Consider the following 25,831-nt stretch of genomic DNA (forward strand, 5'->3'; position numbering starts at 1 on the left):
TTAAATTCAAAATGTTTCTTTATTAAAATAAAGGATTGCAGGCAAAATACAGACATGGTAGTTCTTTGGTGTGCACAGGTCATTCTCTGTAAAAAATGTAACACAAAATCATGTATGGAGAAAATAACACAGAAATCCTCATTTTCTAAGCAAGGCAGAAAGTTTCTGCACCATTTCAGTAAATACAATGTTGTTATACAAGTTGTTATCCTCTCCTGGGTCTGTTTTATGAAGGTAGAGCTCTCCAGCATGAATGGCACTGAGATTCGCACTGAACGTGGATGCATTATAACCAACCCACTCTGTGTACCTGTACCCATCACAACGAATAGAGTATCCCATGACCTGAATGTCCTTCAGCAAAGGGAGATCAGAGTTCATCTGTGGTGTGTCCGCTGGCCGGGGGTATTGGGTGTAGACAAACAATTGCCGGTTCCAACTTGCGGCATTGGGGTTTAAATAATGAGCTATGCTCTTTCCCTCGGTACACAGATCCACATGAAAGGAAGGTGGCGGACACGCTGGAGGCTGAGGTAGTTTGAGGACTTGACAGAGAGTTGGGAAGAGGTCCACCAATTCCACATTGACATCCCTCATCAACCCTGTCAGAAAATTTAGGCACTTGATCAATACACTTTGTAAAGAGAATAGAATGGAACGGGGTAATGGGGACATAGGAGAATATCACTTCTATTCAGAGGTCACCATTCTTTTCCATGTGGGGACGAAGTGGTTTGTTGCATCACAGGTGTCAAAACAAAAGACATATGATCATAAGCAATAAGAGCAGGAGTAGGCCATCTGGCCTGTAGAGCCTGCTCCGCCAGTCATTAAGATCATGGCTGATCTTTTCATGAACTCAGCTCCACTTACCCGCCCCCTCACCATAATCCTTAACTCCTTTACTGTTCAAAAATCTATCAATCTTTACCTTAAAAGCATTCAACGAGGTAGCCTCAATTGCTTCACTGGGCAGGGAATTCCACAAATTATACAGACATGGTCGCCTAGTCCATTATTACACTCACCTCAGCCCTGCATCAACAGTCGACATGGGGTTTAAATTTCACACATCTGCTGAACACACCCAACTCTACCTGTCTGAGAGCTTCTCTGCTGCTCCTACCATCTGTCAGGAAAAAGTCCCAAATTTCTTGAAGTGAGCTTGGAGAAAAACCGTGATCATCATCTCCACTGCTTCATCACTGATTTCATTCCCCGTATGAGGCAGGTCAACGATTTACTATCTCAGTGTCCAGCCTGATGCTAAGTTTAGCTTCAGATCCAATTTCTACCGAGGCATTCCTCTACATCTCACCACTGTTCCTTGCCATAGCCACACTTTCCATTGCCCAGAGCTACAAGTGTTGCAGACACTGTGAAATCTCACACATAAAAACCAAAAGAGCTGCGGATGCAGTAAATCAGGAACCAAATCAGAAATTGCTGGAAAAACTCAGCAGGTCTGGCAGTGTCTGTGGACAGAAATCAAGGTTAACATTCTGTTTCGAGTCACCCTTCCTCAGAACCGTTCTGAGGAAACGTCACTGGACCTGAAACGTTAAAGGTCACTCGACCTGAAATGTTCACTGTGATTTCTCTCCACAGATGCTGCCAGACCTGCTGAATTTTTTTTCCAGCGATTTCTGTTTTTGTTTCTGTGAAATCTTCTGCATGTCACACTGCATCCTGACTTCCAACTACATTACCTTTCCTTCACTATCATGAGGTCAAAATTCAGGAACTCCTTCCCTAACAGCACTGTGGATAAATTGGGGTATCTAGAAAATAAATCAATTCAGGTATGTTAACATATTGGACAAAACTACTTTTTGTTAGATGTTAAATGTGATGAATAAGTACATGCTGAGATATAATGTGTTTATAGATTTATTTTGTTCTTACATGGGATGTGGGGCTTTGCTGGCATGTGTTACACATCCCTAACTGCCCTTGAACAGCTTGGCTATTCAGGTCAATTCAAAGAGCAGTGAAGAGTCAATCGTGTGTCTAAGGGTCTGTAGTCATGTGTAGCCAGACTGGATAAGGACGTTAGCAAACCAGATGAACATTTATGACAATCAGCGATAATGTACAGTCACAATTAAACTAGTTTTATTTTCAATTCCAGATTTGACTGAATTCAAATTTCACCGTCTGCACGGTCGGATTTGAACCCATATTCCCAGACCAATTGTAATTATGACATTACTGCCACACCATCTGTTCCCCTACATATGTGGAATATATCAGCTTGTAGATTTTTGCATAGTATTACATTATTTTACTTAATTCCAGAATGTTAATCTGTTGCTTATATTGTGAGGAAAGTATATTTGAAAATTGCATGCTAGAACACTTTAGGGTTAGTAGTATCACCATCAGAACAAGCAACAAGCTCCACTTTCTGCAAGATAGTACTTTCAGACATAACCTTCACACTCTCGGACATACTGACTTATCGTGGATGCTAGAACCTACCTGGAGGCAGATTCCCCACTTCATCAGTGAAGGAGTTAATAAAAGGAAACAACCTTTGACCTGGATGTGGAAAAGCTTCAGTCATCCCTGGGACATAAAACATCAAAGGGACTCTGGTGGCTACGTCAAAATTGCTGTACTTAGCCCATTCCCCATGTTCCCCTAGCGACCAACCTAAAAACAAACAAGACAGTTGGTCTAAATAAATTCCATGCAAGAAAGATGAAAGAAAATTAAATGTGTAATCTCCTCAATAGGAATATCAAGATTAGAATTCAACAACAAATTCCCCATTGCACTCACTTATTCACTTTGAGGTTCCTTGGAGTAATGATCTACTAACCAACAGCAATGATGGTGGGGGATTGTAGTGAAACACCTTGTTTTTAGGTTGAGGTTGTAGACTTGCTCACCGAGCTGGTGAGTTTGATTGCAGATGTTTTGTTACCCTGCTCAGTAACATGGTCAGTGCACCTCCGGTGAAGCATTGATGTTCTGTCCCTCTTGTAATTTATATGCCTCGGTTTGCTGGGGTGGTTGGCATTACTTCCGGTTCTGTTTTTCAGTGGTTTGTATAGAAGGTCCAGTTCAATGTGTTTGTTGATGGGAGTTCTGGTTGGAATACCAAGCCTCTGGGAATTCCCTGGCATGTCTCTATTTGGCTTGTGCTATTATGGATGTGTTATCCCAGTCGAATTTGTGTCCTTCTTTGTTCGCGTGTGTGGAGACGAGTGAAGAATTGGTCATGTCTCTTAGCGGCCAGTTGGTGTTCGTGTATCCTTATTGCCAGTTCTCTTCCAGTTTGGCCTATGTAATGTTTCTCACAGTCCTTGCATTGTATTTTGTATATTATGTTAGTTTTATTGGCTGTGGGTGTGGGATCCTTTACGTTCGTCAGTAGCTGTCGCAGGGTGGTTGTTGGTATGTGTGCTACCCTGATACCTAGGGGTCTGAGTAGTCTTGTGGTCATCTCTGAAATGTCTCTGATGTACGGTAGGGTGACTACTGTGTCTGGCCATGTTGTATCTTCTTGTTTTGGTCTGTCGCGGAGGTAACTCACTGGTCTTCATACACACAGACAAAAGAAGGACGCAAATTTGACTGGGATAACACATCCATAATAGCACGAGCCAAACAGAGACATGCCAGGGAATTCCTGGAGGCCTGGTGTTCCAAACGGAAGACCATCAACAAACACATTGAACTGGACCCGATATACAAGCCACTGAGAAACAGAACCGGAAGTGATGCCAACCACCCCAGCAAACCGAGGCAGATAAATAACAAGCGGGACAGAACACCAATGCTTCACCGGACGTGCACTGACGATGTTACCCTGCAGGGTGACGAACCATCTGCAACCAAACACATTGGCTCAGCGAGCAAGTCTACAACCTCATCCACAACCCGAGCTACAAACCTATTCATAAACTTTAAACCTTGTCTTTCAATTAATTCCCCAAATATTGGGCATTTATTGCCCTCCCTTAGTCATCCTTAGGAAAGTCAGAAGTCACATGACACCAGGTAATAGACCAAAAGGTTTATTTGATATCACAAGCTTTCAGAGCGCTGCTCCTTCATCAGGTGAAGTGGAGGGAAGCACTGAAGTGCAGAGCTCTGAAAGCTTGCGATTTCAAATAAACCTGTTGGACTAAAACCTGGCGTTGTGTGATATCTGACCCTGGTCCAACACTGGCCCCTCTGCATCCTTCAGAAGATGGTCCAAACTTATTCGTGAACTCTTGGCAATAGTTTGATATAACTACTCCCTCAGCCTTTTGAAGGGAGGTTAGTGAGTGAGTGGAGACACAATGAGCTTAGGCAGGGAGCTGAGAGCAGATTTCCTTTTGTAAAGGATCAGAATGAACTATTTGAGTTCTTACAACAATCTGATGGCTCGATTGTAGCGTTTAGTACATTATGTTAACAACTTCCATTCCAGGTAGCTATTTTATCGAGCTCATAATTAAGCCAGCTGCACAATGACTAAAGATGGCGAGTTATGCTTCTCCAAATTGCCATATAATATTGTTCTACAGTCAAGATGCCAAATAAAGTATAATTATTGCTGCAGTCACCACTGTCATCGCTGATGCTTGTCAAGCTATTTGCCTGATCTGACATTAATGGGTTTAACAGAGCTCGTTAGTGCAGTGACTTAGCAATCACAGCCAATCTGCGTACAGCACAGAATTCAGGTGAATCCAGAAACATTGCTAAGATCTAAGATCAGTTTTTGTCAACCAGTTCATGAATAAAACCAACAGTTTCTCCTCATAACAATCAAACAGCCGATGAATATCATCAAACATCATTAGCTAAGCAGACACAAATTTCTAGCTCACCGTGGTCAGAGGTAAAGATAACAATTGTATTATTGGCCAGTTCCTGCTCATCCAGTGTGTTTAGCAGTCGACCCACTTGACTATCCATGTAGGAGACAGCAGCGAAGTAACTCTGGCGTATCAGCACCTGAGAGACAGGAAAGATACAAATCTCACAGCCTCACAATGAACTGGCACCAAGATTACCATCCTCCCCCTCCCTCTGACGGTGTGATGGAACCATCCGCTGACATGGGGTGGCGGGGGGCAGGGGGGTACCCAGCCTCCCAATGTAGATAAGCGAAGGGATTAGACCAAACAACATCCTCCTGCGCTGTGCAATTCTTTAAAATGCTCATCCAACATTCATGCACAAGATATTCCAAAAATTGAGACACAGCATATATTGAACATTGAGATGCAAGATATACTAGGGCAGCACCGTGGCTCAGTGGTTAGCAGTGCTGCCTCACAATGCTAAGGATCCAGGTTTGTTTCCACCCTTGGGCGATTGTCTGTGTGGAATTTGCACATTCTCCTTGTGTCTGTGTGGGCTTGCTTCGGTTTCCTCCCACAATCCAAAGATGTGCGGGTTGGGTGGATTGATCATGCTAAATCGCCCATAGTGTCAAGAGATGTGTTGGTTAGCTGGACTAACTATGGGAAACACAGGGTTAGAAAGACAGGGTCGGGGGGTCGGTCTGGGTGGGATGCTTTTTGGAGGGTCGGTGTGAACTCAATGGGCCAAATGGCCTGCTTACACTGTGTAGGGATTCTGTGCTTGACTTGAGACCCTGACTCTATGACTAAAAATCGAGACACAAGAAATACTAAACAACGATGGACATGAGATTGTAGTTTCTGCTGACATAGCAAGGTCTAAAAATTAGTTTCACCTCCCAGTTTAGAATATTAACAAAAAACTGCCACCGTCCAGACTTGTCCCAACCAAGAACTGGAGTGGTCAACATGGACAGAAAGTGGACAGCATTTCATAAGATATTTCCAAATCCCCAGTGAGGCTCTGAGAAAATCATCACTATGCCAGTCAAAAATTCCAGAAGCTACAAATCTATTTTGCTGACTGTGTGCAAAGAAAGCTGTGCTAACATCTGGTACTTTCATTAAATGAATGCTTCCTTTAAGGGCTGATTAAACACATACTTGAAAATCATCAGGAATGGGTCCATACGGAAAACTTAAATTGAGAGCCATCACGTCATCTCTTCTTCTCAGATCAGTCCACGGATTATATGCCACTGGGGGTAGTTTCGGTGGGATTTTGGGATCAGGTGCCAAAGGTATCTTATCATGTGGATACAATTTCAAAAATTCCTGGACAGAAAAAAAAAATCATGAGTTTAGACTTCTGCCAAAATATCCTGACAAAAAAAATGCAATCTTCAAGCCTTTTAAAGATGCAAACCAATAAAGAAACAGAAAGTGCTGGAGAAATTCAACAGATCTGGCATCATCTGTGGAGACAGAAACAGAGATAATAGTTCAAACTCAGGATGACCTTTCCTCACCAGTTGCACTGTATATTTCTTTCTAAATACACTCACAGCTGAGACCATTAGATGGTGGCTATCTCATTGAGACTCAGTTTTTGGAGTGGGCTTGACAGCATCAATGCTGAGAACATTTATTTTCCCTCACGTGTGAATCTAGAATTAGGGGGCATTGTTTCAAAATCCAGAGTCTTCCATTTATGACAGAGATGAGGTAGAATTTCTTCTCCTGAGAATTCTCACTCTCAGACAGCAATGGAGGCTGGTCGATTAAATATATCCAAGGCTGATTTACACAGAAGGTAAGGGACACAAGAGTTATGAGGGAACAGGAAAGTAAGTGGCCAGATCAGATTAGCCATGATTTAATTGACTAGTGAAGCTAGCCTGAGGGGCTGAATGGCATCCTCTTGTTCCTATTTCTTGTTATCCTATGATTTCTAAGATATATATAATTTACTACCAGCAGAATCAGAACTGGGTCACAAAACTCCACATTTTTAACCTTACGTGTGGAACACATTTGAACACTAGCCTGGGCAACAGCAACCCCATAACGAAATGGCCAGCACCCTCCGACAGTACAGCACTTTGTTACGCATCAGTTTACTGTCTACAAATATGATATTATATGAGCAGACATAGTGCTAAAAGGACACAAATTCACACAAAATTAACTCGAGGGTGAGGTCACATAATTGGTTCGGAAAATGCTCTGCAGCAATTCAAACTGCTAACCATTTTCACTTGCACACAGTCTAGGTCAATGTTCCAATTCATGGGTGAGGGAGTGCTGCACTGTCAGAGAAGCATCCTTCCAGGACAGGTGTAAAACTGAGACCTGTCTGACTCCACAGCCGTAGTGGAATTCTCCCTGGCATCCTGACTAGTGTTTACCCATTGATTAACATTCCTGAAACAGATTGTCTTATTGTTGTCACAGTACTGCTTGGGGGAGTTTGCTGAGTGAAAATTGGTTCCTGCCTTTCATACAATACAGCAGTGACTAAATGCTAATCGTACCTAATTGACTGTAAAGTGCTTTGGGATGGCTGAGCTCATAAAGGATAAGTTTCTCTTTATCAATGGGATCATTAACTCTGAGTTATGTTAAAGACATGAGCCAAACACATTTTATGCGGCAATCTCTGCAGTGTTTCTGTTCTGCTAAACTTGTGCACAGACACACAGATAGATAACAAACATCTCCCAAACGCTGCAACAGATTATGGAGTTGTTACCTGGGGGTATTTCAGTGGAATGTGCGGCTTATGGTATCCAACAGCCAAAAAGAAAGGGTTTTCTGTGCTTTTCAACTTTTCCAATAACCGAATTGCCTCCTCAGTGCTCTGAATATCAGGCAGAGTCTGTTCTGGCATTTCCTCCACATCCACTGGGCAAATTAAATTTGCACGTTTTTCACCAACTGGACCTTTGCAAACCTATCTGAAGGAAACACACACAGTTAACCAAGTTCTCTTTGTGTTCAGCAGCCAGGACAGGAATTGAACCCACACTGTATTGCAGCCAACTAAGCTAACCAAACTCTGAGCATGATACACGTCACTTGCAGAACATCCAATGTTAAATTTTCAACATAGCGCTTGATTTTGTAATAAATGAATCACACCCATGATTAGTTGCACTCAATTCTTCAGTAGAACCTGAATTTGGAGAGAGTCTCTGGCCTTTAGTGTTAATTACATCTGGTCACAGCTCTATTCATTCCTGTTAAAGGTTTGGTGATACTCGAATGCAGCCAGATACAAACACACACTCCTTAGACAAGCAAAGCACTGGAGAGAATGGTTAATCTCGAAAATCAGGATACCAAATCTCTTCCATCTCACATTGCTGAAATTATTCATGCTGATTAAACACCGGGCATTATAATCCGATGAGGAAGAGGTGACTGAATCGTTGCTCTGAAGAAAAGATGGTGCTGCCCAAATCAGTCTCCTCCTCTTGAGATTCTAGCTTAGATCAGTGAAGGACTAACAAGAGCACTCAATGATTGCAGGACACTAGAAAGCTCAAAGAAATAGTGGGATCCTGGATGCATGTCCACAGATCCCTGAAGTTGGCAGGACAGGTTAACAGCGTATGTGAGAGGGTATACAGGACAGTTACCTTTATCATTAGAGGCACAGAAAGAGCTAGGAGGTTATGCTGGTGCTGTACAGGACCTTGGTAAGGTCACCACTGCAGTCCTGGTCACAGCACTATAGGAAGGATGTGACTGCAGTGGAGGGGGTGCAGAGGAGATTCACCAGGATATTGCCTGAGATGGAACATTTCAGCGATGAAGTGTGACTGGTTAAGCTCAGGTTGTTTTCTTTGTAGCAGAGAGAGTTGAGGGAGGACCTGATAGAGATCTATAAGCCTATAAGGGGCATGGGGAGCTGTACCCCTTAGTCAAAGGATCAGAAACAAGGGGACATAATTTTAAGCTGAAACGCAGGAGGTTCAGAGTGGATTGAGGAAAAACGTCGTCACCTCACAACCTTCAAAACGTACTTGGATGAGCACTTGAAATGTCATAATATTCAAGGATATGGCCTTAGTACAGGAAGTGGGAGTAGTGTAGAATTTCTGTAGCTTTGGCAGTACAGGATTGATGGGCCAAACAGCCTCTTCTGTACTGTCCGATTCTATGATTTGTTAGCATTCTGCTGGAACAGAACTAAGATCAGACTTCCTCAGTTAGGGAGTTGTAGGAATATTGTCATAGTCAGGGATGTAGTGTTATTTGGAGGTAGTGGCTGTTCCCGTGCATCTGATGTGCATGTCCTTTAGATGGCAGAGGTCACAGGTTTGAGAGGCGTAAGGAGCTTTGATTAACATTCTACCAGAGATAGTAGGAACTGCAGATGCAGGAGAATCTGAGATAACAAGGTGTAGAGCTGGATGAACACAGCAGGCCAAGCAGCATCATAGGAGCAGGAAGGCTGACGTTTCGGGCCTAGACCCTTCATCAGAAATGGGGGAGGGGAAGGGGGTTCCGAAATAAATAGGGAGAGAGGGGGAGGCGGATAGAAGATGGATAGAGGAGAAGATAGGTGGCATCCCCGAAGGTTGCAGGAACAGCAACTCATATTCCACTTGGGAACCCTGCAGCCCAATGGTATCAATGTGGATTTCACAAGTTTCAAAATCTCCCCTCCCTCTACCGCATCCCAAAACCAGCCCAGCTCATCCCTGCCTCCCTAACCTGTTCTTCCTCCCACCTATCCCCTCCTCCCACCTCAAGCTGCACCCCCATTTCCTACCTACTAACCTCATCCTGCCCCCTTGACCTGTTCGTCCTCCCTGGACTGACCTATCTCCTCCCTACCTCCCCACCTACACTCACCTTTACTGGCTCCATCCCCGCCTCTTTGACCTGTTTGTTTCCTCTCCACCTATCGTCTCCTCTATCCACCTTCTATCCGCCTCCCCCTCTCTCCCTATTTATTTCCGAACCCCCTTCCCCTCCCCCATTTCTGATGAAGTGTCTAGGCCCGAAACATCAGCCTTCCTGCTCCTATGATGCTGCTTGGCCTGCTGTGTTCATCCTTGATTAACATTGATCCAAATTCATACTTTGTGTGAGAGTGTACACGTAGAATGGGTAATAAAGAGGGCAAATGGAAATTGGTATTTATTGCTAAAGGAATGGAGTAAGAAAGTAGGAAAGTACTGTTATAATTGTACAGGGCATTGGTGAGTCTGTATCTGGAGTACTGCATACAGTTAGATCCCCTTACTTGAGGAACAATATAATTGCAGTAGAACCAGCTCATAGAAGGTTCATTAGATTAATTCCAGAGATGAAAAGTTTGTCTTATGAGGAGATATCGAGCAGTTTAGGTCTATACTCATAAGGGTTTAATTGAGTTTTGTAAGATGCTAAAGAGGAATGATAAAGTAGACACAGAGAGGATGTTTCACTATGTGAGGCAATCTAGGACAAGAGGTTATAGTTTTGGGCTAAGGGCTAGCACATTTAAAACAGAGATGAGGAGGAATACTTTGCTCAAAGAGTCGTGAAACCGGGGAATTCATTACCCCGAGTGTGTTGGATATCAAGACACTGAGTAAATGTAAGGAGGACGTAGGCAGATTTTTAATTAGTAACGGGTTGAAGGGTTATGGGGAGTAGGAAAGATGAGCTCAGCAATGATCGTTTTGAATGGAGGAACAGTCACAATGGGCTGAATGGTCTATTCCTTCTCCTAGTTCTTATGCTTTTACATTCTCATTGATTGACTCATCCTAAGTGCAATACTAACAGCGTTGCCTTCATCTAATTCATTCAAAGTAACATTTAAGCTTTACCTTAGCATTTTTATATTTCTGTGTGGAAGGATGAAATGGAGGAATGGACCAGCTGTATGGATAATCATCTGTGTGATTGGACACAATCCCTGAAAGATGAAGGGAATTTTAGTAAAGTTTTAAAGCTATGGGTCATACTAAACTGAAACACATCAAAAGGTACAAACATTCAAGACAGAAAAATAAGCCAGGTGATTTTACTTCATGACATGTCACTGGTTGTGTGTTAAAGAAAGATCAAAGCTTCAGTTGGTTGCTTCAACCTGTTATATTCAGTCAGCGAGCATGTTAAGATGGCAGAAATTACGAAGATTTCTATTGCACAGAACTTACAGCGGAGCAGCAGTTTTTCTGCTCTTCTTACCACATCTTCATCTAACACTATCAATAAAACCTCTTGCTTAGATGTAGATGCCCTCACTACATTTCATCTATTTCTCTCTTCTTTTGTGGAACTGTGATTCAAGGTTAAGAGTTGAACTTTGAACAGCTGCATGCTTTAAAAGGGGATAAATCAAACGTGGATGTTTGCTGTTGGGAACTGGCCTAAAATATATTGCAACATAATTACTAATCTGAAAAACACTATGGGTGGTTCAGCACCAAGTGTAACTATGCTCAAATCTAGCAGCGAGTTGGATGTTAAGTTGGTCAATCAAGGGAACACCAGTTCTAACGAGCTAACCACAGAGAATATTTATTGAAAAGAAGTTAAAAAGAGCAAACTGATTCTGACTGGGTTTTAGCAAGTGCCGAGTAATTTTGGAAGCTTGAGGACTGGCTCTATTTTTTAACTCTCTCTAGTTTTCTGTCCAGTGATTTGTTGAATGTTCTAAGAAATGAATTCCAGCAGAAAGAAATAAGTAACTTTTTCTGGAAGTCTACTGAAACTGTTCACATTTGCTGATGACATTGCAATTAGATGTACAGCTATGTTCAATGAACAACTCATTACCCAAGGACTGCATGAAGACGTGGAATCCATCTTTTGAAACTCTTTAGTTGAACTGACACATTACAATTCTTTTATTTTCTTTTCAATTTATCCTTTAACTCTGTTTGTCTGTGTGTGAGTGGGCTTATGATCAAAGACAATTGTGTTTAAATCATATATATTAATTAGATTACCTTGTTATTTAGCTCTGTCCTCCTAAAGACACAGTATTAGTGATAAATTGTCATTTTTTGTTTAAGTTATAAACTTGGTGCCCAAGATCTTTTATTCGCAAAGTCTGGTTAGAAACAATTGGACAATTTTGAGGGTTGTTGAATATTTCAATTTCACTGTGTTGCAAATCCAGTAAGGCTTAGTTTGTTTGGCTTGTTATCCCTGTGTCAAAACACAATCAATTTGTATTTATTCAAGCACTTGTTGAATGAGACAAACTGCTGCAAATCCCAAGTCTTTTTTGGATACAAGAATTGTAGGCCATGGTCAACTTAAAGTGTTCTGTGACTTTGCTGGAAGTAAAAGATGAAGGATTTGCATTTAAAAGTGCCTTTCACGAGTCCTGGATATCTTGAAGCACTTTACAGTCAGTTCAGTACTTGTGAAGTGTAGTCACTGTTGTAATGTAGGAAGCACAGTGGTTAATGTGTGGACAATTAACTCCCACAAACAGCAGTATGATAATGATCATACCATCTGTTTGTGTGATGTTGTTTGAGGTATACATTGCTCAAGTGGATAATTCTTTGAAAGAGTATGGTGGGATATCCCCGGAAAAAGCAGAATTAATGTTTTCAACTAGAGAGGCTAAAATTTAATCATAAGCTTTTTTGTGTCAGGCTAGAATCCCTACTGTGTGGAAGCAAGCTACTTGGCCCATTAGTCTACACTGACCCTCTGAAGGGCATTCTACATAGACCCAGCTCCCACACTGCATTTCCCATGGCTAAGCCACACATCCCTGGACACTGAGTATTTTAGCACAGCAAATCCACCTAACCTGCACATCTTCAGGCCGTGGGAGGAAACCCACGCAGACACAGGGAGAATGTGCAAACTCCATGCAGTCAGTCACCCAAGGGTGGAATCAAACCCATGACCCTGGCACTATGAGGCAGCAGCAGTAACCACTGAGCGACCATGCTGCTGGATGAGAGTGTATTGATGTCACCTATAACAACTTAAGGAAGGACAGGAAACACAAAGAAATGATTAGAAGGGGAAAGAAAGAGACAGACTCTCCCATTGCATTCCAGCACTCTCCGAGTACTGCAGAATGGCAGCCTGAATGATATACTCAAGTGTCTCGTTAACCCCACATTCTGACTCAGAGGTATGACTGTTACATAGTGAGCTACAGTTGATCGTCACTCATCTGAGTAAATAAAGTGAGAAAGTCTGTTCTTTGTTTTCATTTTATGATGCAAACATTTGAATTAAGAAATAAGAAATAGGAGCAGGGAGACTTTACAACTGCTCCAGCTTGTTCTGCCCTCCAATATGATCACGTCTGTTCTTGGGCTTCCAATCCACTTTCCCATCTACTCTTGAAAACCTGATGGACCAAGTATCTGTTTATTCTAAACTAAAACAGAAATTTCTGGAGAAACTCAGCAGATTTGCAGCATGTGTGTTGAGAAAGCAGAGTTAATGTTTCAAGTTTACTGACCCTTCTTCAGAAGTGACTGTAGCTCAGTAAAGGTTGGTGTATATGCTGAAGATGGGGTGGGGGCAGGGGGTGGACTACATGGTAGGTGGGAGATGGAGCCCAGAGAGAAAGAAAACATAGGTTGGGCAGACAAAGGAGCGGGTAAAGGTCAGCCTGGGAGAATCAATAGCTGTTAATGGGGGTTGTTAGTTGTGGTAGCAGCTCATGTGATGACAAGGCCTGGTGTGTGGAGGTTGGAGGAAGGTTATGGGAGAAGGTGCCCAGGCCCTAAAATTATTGAACTTTATATTGAGTGCAGATGACTGCAGGGTTCCCAAGAAGAAAATGAGACGCTGTTTGTCCAACTAGCACTGCGCTTCAGGGAAGCACTAAAGCAAGCCTGGGACAGAGATGTTGGCCAGAGAAAGCGATGGTGTACTGATGTGGCAGGCAACTGAAAGCTCAAAGTCATTTTTGCAGACAGAATGTAGTTGTTTTGCAAATTGATCATCAGTTTGCATTTTGTCTCCCCAGTGTAGAGTAATGATGTGGAGGTGTCAATGAAGGGCTGAGGTGGACAATGTCAGAAGTCACACGACACCAGGTTATAGTCAACAGGTTCATTTGAAATCACAAGCTTTCGGAGCGTAGCCCCTTTGTCAGGTGAAGACAGAGAGAAGCACACAGACCCAGAATTTATGGGCAGAGACAGATCAAGGACAGAGAGATCAAAAGACCATACAAATGGTGTGTGTAAAGTGCTGAATAATAAGTCCCTCCAGGGGAACAGAAGTGTTAGATGCTGTGAGTAAAGTGTGAACAGCTGAATAACAAGCAAAGGGATGATCTATAATCCGATTAAATGAGGCAGACAGATAATTACAAAAAATTGAAAATAAGGTGGTGCTGGGGACAAACCAAATGACTGGAATAACATGCTGGGTATAAGAGTCACATGCTGAGGGTCTAACCAAATCATAAGTAATCCAGAACTGTACAAACTAATTAAGGTAGAGAGATCATAGTAAGTTATCCAGGTGCTGGACAGTAGCGAAGGTTTTACTAATATAGAACAGTGTGTTGGAGTCACAGTCACGCAATGTGAACTCAAGATCACCGTTGAGGCCATTTCCATGGGTATGGAACTTGTCTATCAGTCTCTGCTCGGTGAGTCTGTGTTGTTCAGTGTCTCAATGGCCGCCTTGGAGGACGCTTACCCGAAGATCGGAGGCTGAATGTCCGTGACCGATGAAGTGTTTCCTGACTGGGAGGGAACATCCCTGTCTATTGATTGTTGCGTGGTGTCCATTTATCCGTTGTCATAGCGACTGCATGGTCTCGCCAATATACCATGCCCCAGGGCATTCTCCCCTGCAACGTATGAGATAGACAACGTTGGCCGAGTCACATGAGTACCTGCCGTGTACGCGGTGGGTGGTGTTCCCACGTGTGATGGTAGTACCCATTTGATGATCTGACACGTCTTGCAGATGTTTCCATGGTGGGATTGTGTGGCGTTGTGGTCGATGTTGTCCTGAAGGCTGGGTAGTTTGCTGCGAACAATGGTCTGTTTAAGGTTTGGCGGTTGTTTGAAGGTGAGAAGTGGAGGCTTAGGGATGATCTTGGTGAGATGCTCGCCATCATCGTATCCAAACACACGGAACAGCCATTGGGACCAAATGTGCAGCCCAGTATGCCAACATTTTCATGTATAACTTCAAGCAAGACTTCTTTGCTGTGTGGGACCTCTGATCAACACTACACACCCGATACATCAACAACATTTTTTTCCTTTGGACTCATGGCGAGGAATCACTGAACTGACTACATAGCGATATCAACAATTTTCATCCCACCATCAGACTTACCATGGACGACTCTTCAGAATCAGTCTCATTTTTGGACACACACATCGCCATCAGGGATGGACACCTCAGTGCCTCACTCTACCGCAAGCCCATGGACAACCTCACAATGCTGCACGTCTCTAGCTCCCACCCTAAATACATTAAAGTAGCCCTCCTCTAAGGACAAGCCCTGTGCATACACATGTTCTGCTCAGATGAAGACGAACGCAATGGAGACCTAGAGATTTTGAAGGATGCCCTCATAAGAATAGGATACGATGCTCAACACCGATCACCAGTTCTGCTGTGCCACAGCGAAAAACTGCAATGACCTGCTCAGAAAACACTACAGGATAAGACCGATAGAGTACCCTTTGTCGTCCAGTATTTCCCCAGAGCGTAGAGACTATGCCATGCTCTTCGCAGCATTCAACATGCCATCGATAATGATGCGCATCTCACCCAGATCTTCCGCACACCTCCACTTCTCGCTTTCAAACAACCGCCAAACCTTAAACAGACCATCGTTCGCAGCAAATTATCCAGCCTTCAGGACAACATCAACCACAACACCACACAATCCCATCATGGCAACATCTGTAAGACATGTCAGATCATCAAATGGAAACTACCATCACACGTGGGAACACCACCCACCATGTGCACGGCAGGTACTCATGTGACTCGGCCAACGTTGTCTATCTCACACACTTCAGGCAAGGATGCCCCAAGGCATGGAATATTGGTGAGACCATGCAGACGCTACAGCACGGATGAATGGACACCGTGCAACATTCACCAGACGGGAATGTTCCCTCCCAGTCTGGGAACACTTCAGCGGGTCACAGACATTCAGCCTCCGATCTTCGGGTAAGCGTCCTCCAAGGCAGCCATTGAGACACTGAACAACACAGAATCGCCAAGCAGAGACTGATAGATAAGTTCTATACCCATGAAGACAGCCTCAACCGTGACATTGTGTTCATGTCGCGCTAAGGTGACCCCACCAGACTGCTCTATATCAGTAAAACCTTCTTTACTGTCCTATTTTGTCACCATCACCCGGATAACTTGTTATGATCTGTCTACCTTAATTAGTTTGTACAGTTCTGAATTACTTATGACTTTGGTAAGATCCTTGGCATGTGGCTCTTATACTCATCATGTCATTCCAGTCATTTGGTTTGTCTCCAGCACCACTTTATTTTTAAGTTTTTGTAATTATCTCTCTGCCTCATTTAATCAGATTATAGGTCATCCCTTTGCTTGTTATTCAGCTGTTCACACTTTACTCACACTGTCTAACACTTCTGTTCCCCTATAGGATCTTATTATTCAGCACTCCACTCACACCATTTGTCCGGTCTTTGGGTCTCTCTGCCCTTGATCTCCCTCTGCCCATAAATTCTGTGTTCTGTGTGTTTCTGCCTCACTTCGCTTGAAGAAGGGGCTAAGCTCTGAAAGCCTGTGATTTCAAATAAACCTGACAGACTATAACTTGGTGTAGCATACAGTGGACCACATTGTGAGCAGCGAATAGAGTGGACTAGATTGAACAGAGTGTAAGTATATCACTGCTTCATCTGGAAAGTGTGTCCAGGCCCTTGGATAATAGGGAGAGAGGAAGTAAACAGGCAGATGTCGCACCTTCTGCGGATGTAGGGGAAGGTGCCATGGGGGTATGGGGAGTTGTTGGGAGTGGAGGAGGAGTGGACCAAGATCTCCCAAAGGGAAAGATTTCTGCAGAAGGCTGACAAGGGAGGGGGGGGGAATATCTGCCTGGTGCTGTCATCCCACTAAGGACATTTAATCAAGGCAAGTCAACTGCATTTAGTCATTTTTTGACTGACTGGTGGAATGGGGTTGATGGGTTGACATCCTCCTGTTCTTGCAGTGAGCAGAAGCTGAGGTCCTACCTGGATGAAAGACTTTTCCCACTGACAAGGTTAAGTAGCCATGCATCTTCAAATATTGAGGAAGTGTGGTGTAATTCCCAGCTTGAACTCTCCAGTAGGAGTTGTGATCATAAAGTCGTGTGGTATCAGGTCTGCGACTCGTTAAAAATGATGTCCTGCTGGGCCCACACAACGCTTGCTGCAAAGTATTGAAAGCAAGGTGTCATTTGGCATCCCGAAATTTAACATCAAAATTTCTCCAAAGTGAAAAGGTGTAAAATTACAACTGAGAGTGGCCTGATTAGGCTAGCTAAGAGAAAGGTATTGCTTACATATTATGCAGTTTAATTAAACAAAACTAAGAAATCGCAGATGCTGGAAAGCTGACGCAGAAATAGAAATTACTGGAGAAACTCAGCAGGTCTGGCAGCATCTGTGGAGTGAAAATAGCGTTAACAATTTAATCTAGTTCTGAAGAAGGGGCACTGGACTTGAAACATATACTGTATCTCGCTCTTCATAGATGCTGCCAGACCTGCTGAGTTTCTCCAGCAATTTCTGTTGTGGAATGTAATTACTTCTTTTATAGGTTATGCTAGCAAAATGCCAACACAAGCCCAAGGTTTCACCTTTAAAACTAGTAACTGCTCAACTTAAATAATACAAAGAACGATGGATGGTGGAAATCTGAAACGAACCAAAAATTTCTGAAGAAACCCAGCAGGTCTGGTAGCAGCTGGGGAGAGGAAACCGAGTTAACATTTCAGGTTCAGTGACCCTTTTTCAGATGCTGCCAGACCTGTTGAATTTCCCTCCATTTTTGTTTCAACTGCTCAACAAGGAAGAGCCAGCCTTGGGTAACCAAGGAAATAAAGGAGGACATCCAATTAAAAGCACAGGCTTACAAAGTCACCAACGGTAGTGGGAAACAGGAAGACTGGGAAAACTTTAAAAAGTAACAAAGAACCACGAGGCAAACAATAAAGAATGGAAAGATAGATTATGAATGCAAACTAGCACAGAATATAAAAACAGATAGGAAAAATATTCATAAATATATAAAACGGAAAAGGGTGGCTAAAGCGGACGTAGGTCCCTTGGAGGATGAGATGGGGGAATTAAGATTGGGCAGTGCTGAAATAGCTGAGGCCTTGAATGACTATTTTGTGTCAGTCTTCACACTGGAGCATATGTCTAACCTGCCAAAGAATGATGTTAAAGATACAATAGGAGGTGAGGGCTTTAATTCAATTGTTATCACTAATAGGGTAGTGCTGAGCAAAGTGGAGGGTCTAAAGGTAGATAAGTCCCCTCGTTCTGATGGAGTGCATCCCAGGGTGCTGAAAGAAATGGCCGAAGTTATTGGAGATGCGCTAGTGGCAATTTACCAAAATTCTTTGTACTCTGGGCAGGTCCCAGCTGACTGGAAGACAGCAAATGTCACGCCGCTGTTTAAAAAAGGATGTAGGCAAAAGGCAGGTAACTACAGGCCAGTTAGAATAACGTCTGTGGTCAGCAAAATGCTTAAGGCAATTATTAAGGAAGAAATAGTGAGACATCTGGATGCAGATGCAGTATGGATTCAGGAAGGGAAGGTCATGTTTGACAAACTTACAGCTGTTCTTTGATGATATAACAATCGCAGTGGATACAGGGGAACAGGTGAATGTTGTGTACTTGGATTTCCACAAGGCGTTCGATAAGGTACGGCATAAAAAGACTCATCCATAAGAATGCATGGAGTTGCGGGGGATGGATTAGTGTGGATAGAGGGCTGGTTAACCAATAGAAGGTAGAGAGTTAGAATAAATGGGTGTTTCTCTGGTTGGAGATCAGTGGTGAGCAGAGTGCTGCAGGGGTTGGTGTTGGGCCCGCATCTGTTCATGAATATATAAATGATTTGGAAGAGGAGACCGAGTGTATCTAAGTTTGCTAATGACACTAAATTGAGTGGAAAGGCAAATGGTGCAGAGGATGTGGGGTCTGCAGAGAGATTTAGATAGGTTAAGGGATTGGGCAAGGGTCTGGCAGACAGAATACAATGTTGGTAAATGTGAGGTCATCCACTTTAGAAGTAAAAATAGTAGATCAGATTATTATTTAAATGGTGATGAAAGATTGCAGCCTGCTGTTATGCAGAGACATTTAGGAGTGCTTGTACATGAATCGCTAAAAGTTGGTTTACAGGTGCAACAGGTAATCAGGAAGGCAAATGAAATGTTGGCTTTCATTGCTAGAGGGATTGAATTTAAAGAGCAGGGAGGTTCTGCTGCAATGGTACAAGGTGCTGGTGAGGCCGCACCTGGAATATTGTGTGCAGTTCTGGTCTCCTTACTCAACGACGGATATACTGGCTTTGGAGGTGGTGCAGAGGAGATTCACCAGGCTGATTCCGGAGATGAGGGGGTTACCCTATGAGGAGAGGTTGAGCCGCCTGGGACTGTACTCGCTAGAATTTAGAAAAATGACAGGGGATCTTACAGAATCTTATATAAAGTTATGAAAGGGATAGATAGGATAGAGGCAGGCAAGTTGTTTCCACTGGTGAGAGAGACTAGGACTAGAGGACATAGCTTCAAGATTAGGGGGAGTAGATTTAGGACAGAGATGAGGAGGAACTGCTTTTCCCAGAGAGTGGTGAATCTATGGAATTCTCTGCCCAAGCAAGCAGTAGAGGCAGCTTCATTAAATATATTCACAGTTGGATAGATTTTTGCATGGGAGGGGGATTAAGGGTTATGGGGATAATGCAGGTGAGAGGAGCTGAGACCACAGATAGATCAGCCATGATCTTATTGAATGGTGGAGCAGGCTCGATGGGCCGAGTGGCCTACTCATGCTTCTGTCTCTTATGAACTTTATGAACTTACTTGGGCGAATGCATTTTTGAAAACAATACTCTTGGAGGCAAGTTGATCGATGTTTGGTGATTTCACTATCGGATCACCGTAACATCCCAGACTGGTGCGCAGATCATCAGCAATGATAAAGAGGACATTCATCTTTCCTGAAGGCAAAATAAAATTCGGTATTAACAATTTAATGTCACTTGGCTTCATTACGCACCTCAAACAATTCTAATCATAAACTGTAAGCAATATGGATTAGCAGCGTCAATTTTGAGGATCTTTCTGAACAACATAATAATGAAGTGCAATGGAATGTAGTAATGAATGCTGATGACACAGAAATAGGTCGGAAAGTAAGTTTGAAAGAGGACGTAAGGAGGCTACAAAGGGATAGACATAGGGTAAGTGGACAAGGATCTGACAGATGAAGTATAATTGGGAAAATTAGAAATTGTCCATTTTGATAAAAAGAATGAAAAATAACAAAATTATCTAAATGGCAAGGTACTGCAGAACTCTGGAATACATAAGAATCTGGTTGTCCTTGTGGGTGAATCACAAAAGGTTAGTTTGCAAGTTCAAGTAATTAGAAAAGCTAATAGAATGTGATCGCTTATTGCAATTGGAATTGAATCAAAAGTATGGAGGTTATGCTTCAGTTATACAGGACATTAATGAGACCTCATCTGGACAGTGTTGCTCTCCTTTTTATTCAGGAAGGACGTATTTCAGAGAAACCTTACGAGATAAATACCTTGAATAGGTGGATTGTCTTACGAGGAAAGCTCGGACTGGCTAGGTTTGCATTTGCTAGATTTTAAAAGAGTAAGAGACAACTTGATTGAAACAAAAAAGTTTCTGAGAGGTCTTGGCAGGGTGGTTTTGAAGAGGATGTTTCCTCTTACAGGGAGAAACTAAAACTAGGGGGTCATTGTTTCAGACAGAGAAAAGGACAATTATTTTACTCACAGAAGTCACAGAGTCTTTGGAAGCCTCATCAACAAAAGACAGTGGAAGCAGAGTCTTTGAGTACTTATATGGCAAAGGTTATCTGGAATAGGCAGGAAAATGGAGTAATCAGATCAGCCGTGATTTTAGTGAATTGTGGCACGGGCTCATAGGACCGAGTGGTCTACTCTAGTCCCTAATTTGTATGTTCATGTGAAATGGGACAAAAATGCTTTATAGTGAGAATGAATCACCAGTCTATTATTCAAGTTGTGATATGGTCTACTGTGTTGATTGATATCTTCCTCTCTCAGCAGTACTGTGGAAAACAATTTCACTTACATTGTGTCAATAAAACTCGGCAAACAGTACCCTCACAGGCATTTTCAAGATATCCTTGATAATACAATCAGCAATTTCTTCAATGAGTTGATAGTGAACCTGGATACCTCTTACAGCAATATCCAAATTAGCTACCTCTGCTGGTTCAGAAGTGAACATATTTAGCCCAGGTGACTGGTATTGTAACAGATCAAAGATTGAATCAAAAGAGATTTTTGGGATTTCAAACAGTTGGCGCCCTCCCCACCACCACCTCCCTTTGGACATTCCAGTCGTTTCAGTTTTAATTTTGAATTAAGCAGCAGGAGTTTAAATCCAAAGTAGCAAAATTGTGAAAAGGGACTTTAACATAAAGTCATGGTCACAAAAACATGTCATCCCAACCTAATATTGTGGACTTTATAAGAACAAAGTTAACGGTGATGGCTTTCTGGAATTAAAATAGCACACAGATAGACTGTTCAGCCCATTTCAACTGTGTTGGCCCTTTGAAAGAACAATCCATTCAGACCAACACATCTACTTCTTCCTTACAGTCTTGCCAATGCATTTTTTCTTTTTTAAGAATGATCTCAGTTTTGTACCTATGGTATCCATTTCACTTTAGTTGCTCCCCAAGCTATGGAAAAATCATAATATGACAGAACCAGACCTCTGGAATGTATTGAATAGGGAAAAATATTGTGTTCATCTGTTCATATGGCTTCAGACAGCCAGCATAATGAGAATTAAAGATTGACTTCATATAATAAAAAGGCTTTAGCTGCATAAGATACAAGACACAGCAACATCGAAAACAGGAGCAGGAGTAGGCCATTCGGCCCTTCAAGTTAGCTCTGCCATTTATTATGATCATAGTCAAAAGTCACACAACACCAGGTTGTAGTCCAACAGGTTTATTTGAAATCACAAGCGTTCAGAGCGCTGCTCCTTCATCAGGGGAAGGGCTTGTGATTGTGATTTTAAATAAACCTGTTGGACTATAACCTCGTGTCGTGTGACTTCTGACTTTGTCCACCCCAGTCCAATACCGACACCTCCACATCATTATGATCATGACTGATTATTCAATCCTGTTCCTGTTCCTGTTTCCTCCCCCATACCCTTTGGCTCCTTTAGCCCTCAGAATTATACTAAACTCCTTCTTGAAAACATTCAACCACTTCTGGGGTTAGATAATTCCTCTTTTCATCCCTACCTGCCTTGTTCCATACATCAGTCCTGCCATCTAGGAACCAATCTACTAAACCTTTGTTGCAATCCCTCCACTGCCAGAACATCCTTCCTCAGATAAGGAAACCAAAACTGCACACAATTCTCCAGATAATAATCCAGGTCTCTGAGGTCTCGAAACATTAATTCAAATTCTCTCTCCACAGTTCTGCCAGACTTACTGTGTTTCTCCAGTATTCTGTTTGTTTAGATTTCCAGTATCATAATTTTCCTTTAACCCCTTATTTTTAAATTGTCTCCCCTGGTTTTGGACTGCCCAACCAGGGTAACCATCTTAATTGCATCCACCCTGCCCTATCCCTTTGAGTAGTTTGTAGGTTTCAATGAGATCACCTCTCATTCTTCAAAATTTAAGAGAATACAGGCCTAAGTTGTCTAATCTTTCTTCATAGGTCATTCTCACAGCCCCAGAATATGTCTGGAGAAACTTTGCTGCTCTCCCTCCGCAGTAATATTATCCTTTCGAGATAAGGAGACCAAAACTGCATACTGTACTCGAAGTGTGGTCTAATCAAGGTCCTACACAATTGAAATAAGACTTCACTACTCCTGCACTCAAATCCACTTGCAATAAATGCTATCATTCCATTAGCCTTCCTAATAACTTGCTGTGTCTGCATGTTAGCCTTCAGAGATTTTTAAACAAGGACAGGGATGTCTCGCTGCAATTGTGCACAGCCTTGGTAAGATCATGCCTGAAATAATGTGTGTGGTTTTGGTCTCCTTATCTGAGAAAGGAAGGCTCTGGCTACAGGAGGAGTGCAACGAAGGTTTACCAGACTGAGTCATTGGATGGCAGGACGGATGTACAAAGAGAGACTAGATTGGTTAGGACTACATTCACCAAAGTTTCAAAGAATGAGGGGGGATCTCATAGTGGCCAATAAAATTGGAACAGGACTAGACAGTCTAAAAGCAGGAAGGATGTTCTCAATGACCAGGGAGTCTTGAACCAGGGGTCACAGTCTGACTGTACAGTGTAGGTCATTTAGGATTGGGATGAGGAGAAGTGTCTTCATCCAGGGACTGGTGCACAGTGTAATTCTCTGCCACAGAAAGTGGTTGAGCCCAAAACTTTGAATGCTTTCAAGAAAGAGTCAGATATAGTTCTTAAGGCAAAAGCGATCAAATGGTATGGGAGAAAACAGGAATTGGGTAACAAGTTGGACGATCAGTCATGATCATATTGAATGGTAGAGGAGTCTCGATGGGCTGAATGGCCTCCTTGTTGAAAAATCACTGAAGGCTAACATGCAGGCACAGCAAGTTATTAGGAAGGCTAATGAAATAATAGTATTTTTGCAAGATAATTTGAGTGCAGGAGTAGTTAAGTCTTATTTCAATTGTATAGGACCTTGATTAGACCACACTTCAAGTACAATATGCAATTTTGGTCTCCTTATCTCAGGAAGGCCTATTTTCAATGTTTCTAAATTATCCAATCAACACTTTCTTCTCATGCTGCCTAAATTGTTGCTCACTCTGAAATTTGGTGTTCTTGCAATTCTGTCCTAATAACTGCAAGACAGAAAGTTTCAACTGTGTGTCTCTTTTCTCAGCAATTCTCAGGGTTATAATCCAAACTGCTCTGTTATAAATGTTATTCTGAGACAGAAGATGCTAGTTAAACTCCCAGTTCAGGGACTTGTGCACAATATTTTGGCTGATACCCCCGGTGCAGTACTGCACTGAGAAAGTGCTGCACTGCCTCTGTTGCTATCTTTTGAATAAGTCATAAATCTACAGCTCTATCTGCCCTTGACGGTGATTGTTAAACACACCATAGCATTAAATGCAAAAACAGAGTTAAATAGAGGATCAACATTTAACCCTCAACCAACATCACTTGAAAAGAAACATAGAGCATCCCAACAGGTACAAACACTACCTCTGCCTGGCCTGTTTTCCACATTGCAACCATAACTACACTTCAAACATACTATATTGTCTAAGAAAAAGGCTTGGGTGTCCATATATTTTATATGTGTGATTTTTAATAGGCCACCTCTCTCTCTTGCTTCTCTCCATCCCAGTATTGTCAGATGTGTTGTAAAATTCAACTTGCGGGTGTTAGGTTCGTTAGCTCAATTGGCTGGATGGTTGGTCTACATTATTGTGTGACACTATCCGTTTTGGGTTCAGTTCCTGTACTGGGTGAGGTTACCATGAAGGTTCCTCTCTCATCCGTGCCTGATGTACAGTGAACCCCAGATTAAAGTGACACCAGTCATCTGCGCCTCTCTGAGCAGCCCCTTGGCCTGCTAGGTCCTTACCTTTTACTTGTTGATGACCCCATGTGGTACAATGGGTAGCATTACCACTCTGGGCCGGAAATACTGGGTTTGTGCTCCACACCAGAGCCTGAGCAGTCAGAACCTGGACAGAATGGCTGGACTCTCACTTTTCAAACTCCTGTCACACTTTGCCTATAACCAATCCAATGGAATTCCACAGCCCAATCTTTTGTCAACAGAGAACGAGAAAACAGAGCCAGCTATCTGGACCCTTCTTCAGAAGAAGGGTCCAGACCCGAAACGTCAGCTTTCCTGCTCCTCTGATGCTGCTTGGCCTGCTGTGTTCATCCAGCTCTACATCTTGTTATCTCAGACTCTCCGGCATCGGCAGTACCTACTATCTCACAGCCAGCTATCTGCTGACTCCCACATGCTGTCATTAAAATAAAACATAACAAGGTGTAGAGCTGGATGAACACAGCAGGCCAAGCAGCATCATAGGAGCAGGAAGGTTGTTATCTCGGATTCTCCAGCATCTGCAGTTCCTACTATCTCTGATTAAAATGAAAGCCATCTTTTCCCAAATGCTTTTACTTCTGCAGCAGGGTCACTGGACTCGAAACATTAACTCTCTCTCTCTTTCTCCACAGATGCTGCTGAGTTTCTGTTTATATATGTGTGTGTGTGTGTGTGAGAGAGAGAGAGAGAGAGACCTTTGATTTCAGAGGAGAGGCTGAAAGAGACCAGGCTAACAAAGAAAGAAATCCCTCTCGGTTACCTTTCTTCCGCACTGGGGTTGCTTTGGGATCGAGTTGCCCTTGAGCAGCCCAGCAGGTAAACACCATCAGCGCCCCTCCAAATCCCCACTTGTGATTCATCCTGAAAACAAAAAACAACAGACCAACAAGGCCAGCTGGAGCTTCAACTCACGTTGAAAGTGAATTCTCAGCTGCTGAGCCCCCCAGGTCCCGCCTCTGCCTGCGCTCGGGAAACGAGCTCTGCTGATGGTGGAGTACCCTGTCAGTCACCTCGTCAACACGAATACACTGCAGATTCCCGGAAATGTAAATGTAAGGAGCCACAACAACCTACAACATGGCCAGGGACTCAAAGCACTGAGACTGTGAGCGTGAAATTAAAAAAAAAACTGCACAGCAGAAGCTGGTCTTGCAGCTGATCGTGACAGTCATATGTTACACTTTGTCAGAGATAGTAGGAACTGCAGATGCTGGAGAATCCGAGACAACAAG

The 25,831-nt window shown here is 42.9% G+C and overlaps 1 protein-coding gene across 1 annotated transcript; it reads right to left on the reverse strand.

The window, feature by feature from the left end:
* Positions 1-25,564, reverse strand: ids (iduronate 2-sulfatase). The gene is made up of 9 exons (XM_020536425.2): positions 25,360-25,564; positions 19,846-19,982; positions 16,997-17,174; positions 10,637-10,725; positions 7,561-7,761; positions 5,973-6,143; positions 4,830-4,956; positions 2,482-2,655; positions 1-602 (listed from the first exon to the last, which is right to left on the reverse strand). The coding sequence occupies exons 1-9, from the start codon at positions 25,457-25,459 to the stop codon at positions 139-141; spliced, it is 1,641 nt and encodes a 546-aa protein (XP_020392014.2). The 5' UTR covers positions 25,460-25,564; the 3' UTR covers positions 1-138.
* Positions 25,565-25,831: the final 267 nt, after the last annotated feature.

The sequence above is a fragment of the Rhincodon typus genome, chromosome 14 (genome assembly GCF_021869965.1).
Source record: "Rhincodon typus isolate 14 chromosome 14, sRhiTyp1.1, whole genome shotgun sequence".
In the NCBI taxonomy this organism is placed as follows: Eukaryota; Metazoa; Chordata; class Chondrichthyes; order Orectolobiformes; family Rhincodontidae; genus Rhincodon; species Rhincodon typus.

Coding starts and splice junctions, on each gene's coding strand:
- ids (XM_020536425.2), bottom strand. CDS start 25,459: ATGAATCACAAGTGGGGATTTGGAGGGGCGCTGATGGTGTTTACCTGC. Junction 19,983..25,359: donor AACCCCAGTGCGGAAGAAAG/GTAACCGAGAGG, acceptor TTTTGCCTTCAG/GAAAGATGAATGTCCTCTTT. Junction 6,144..7,560: donor TTCCACTGAAATACCCCCAG/GTAACAACTCCA, acceptor TTTTCTGTCCAG/GAATTTTTGAAATTGTATCC.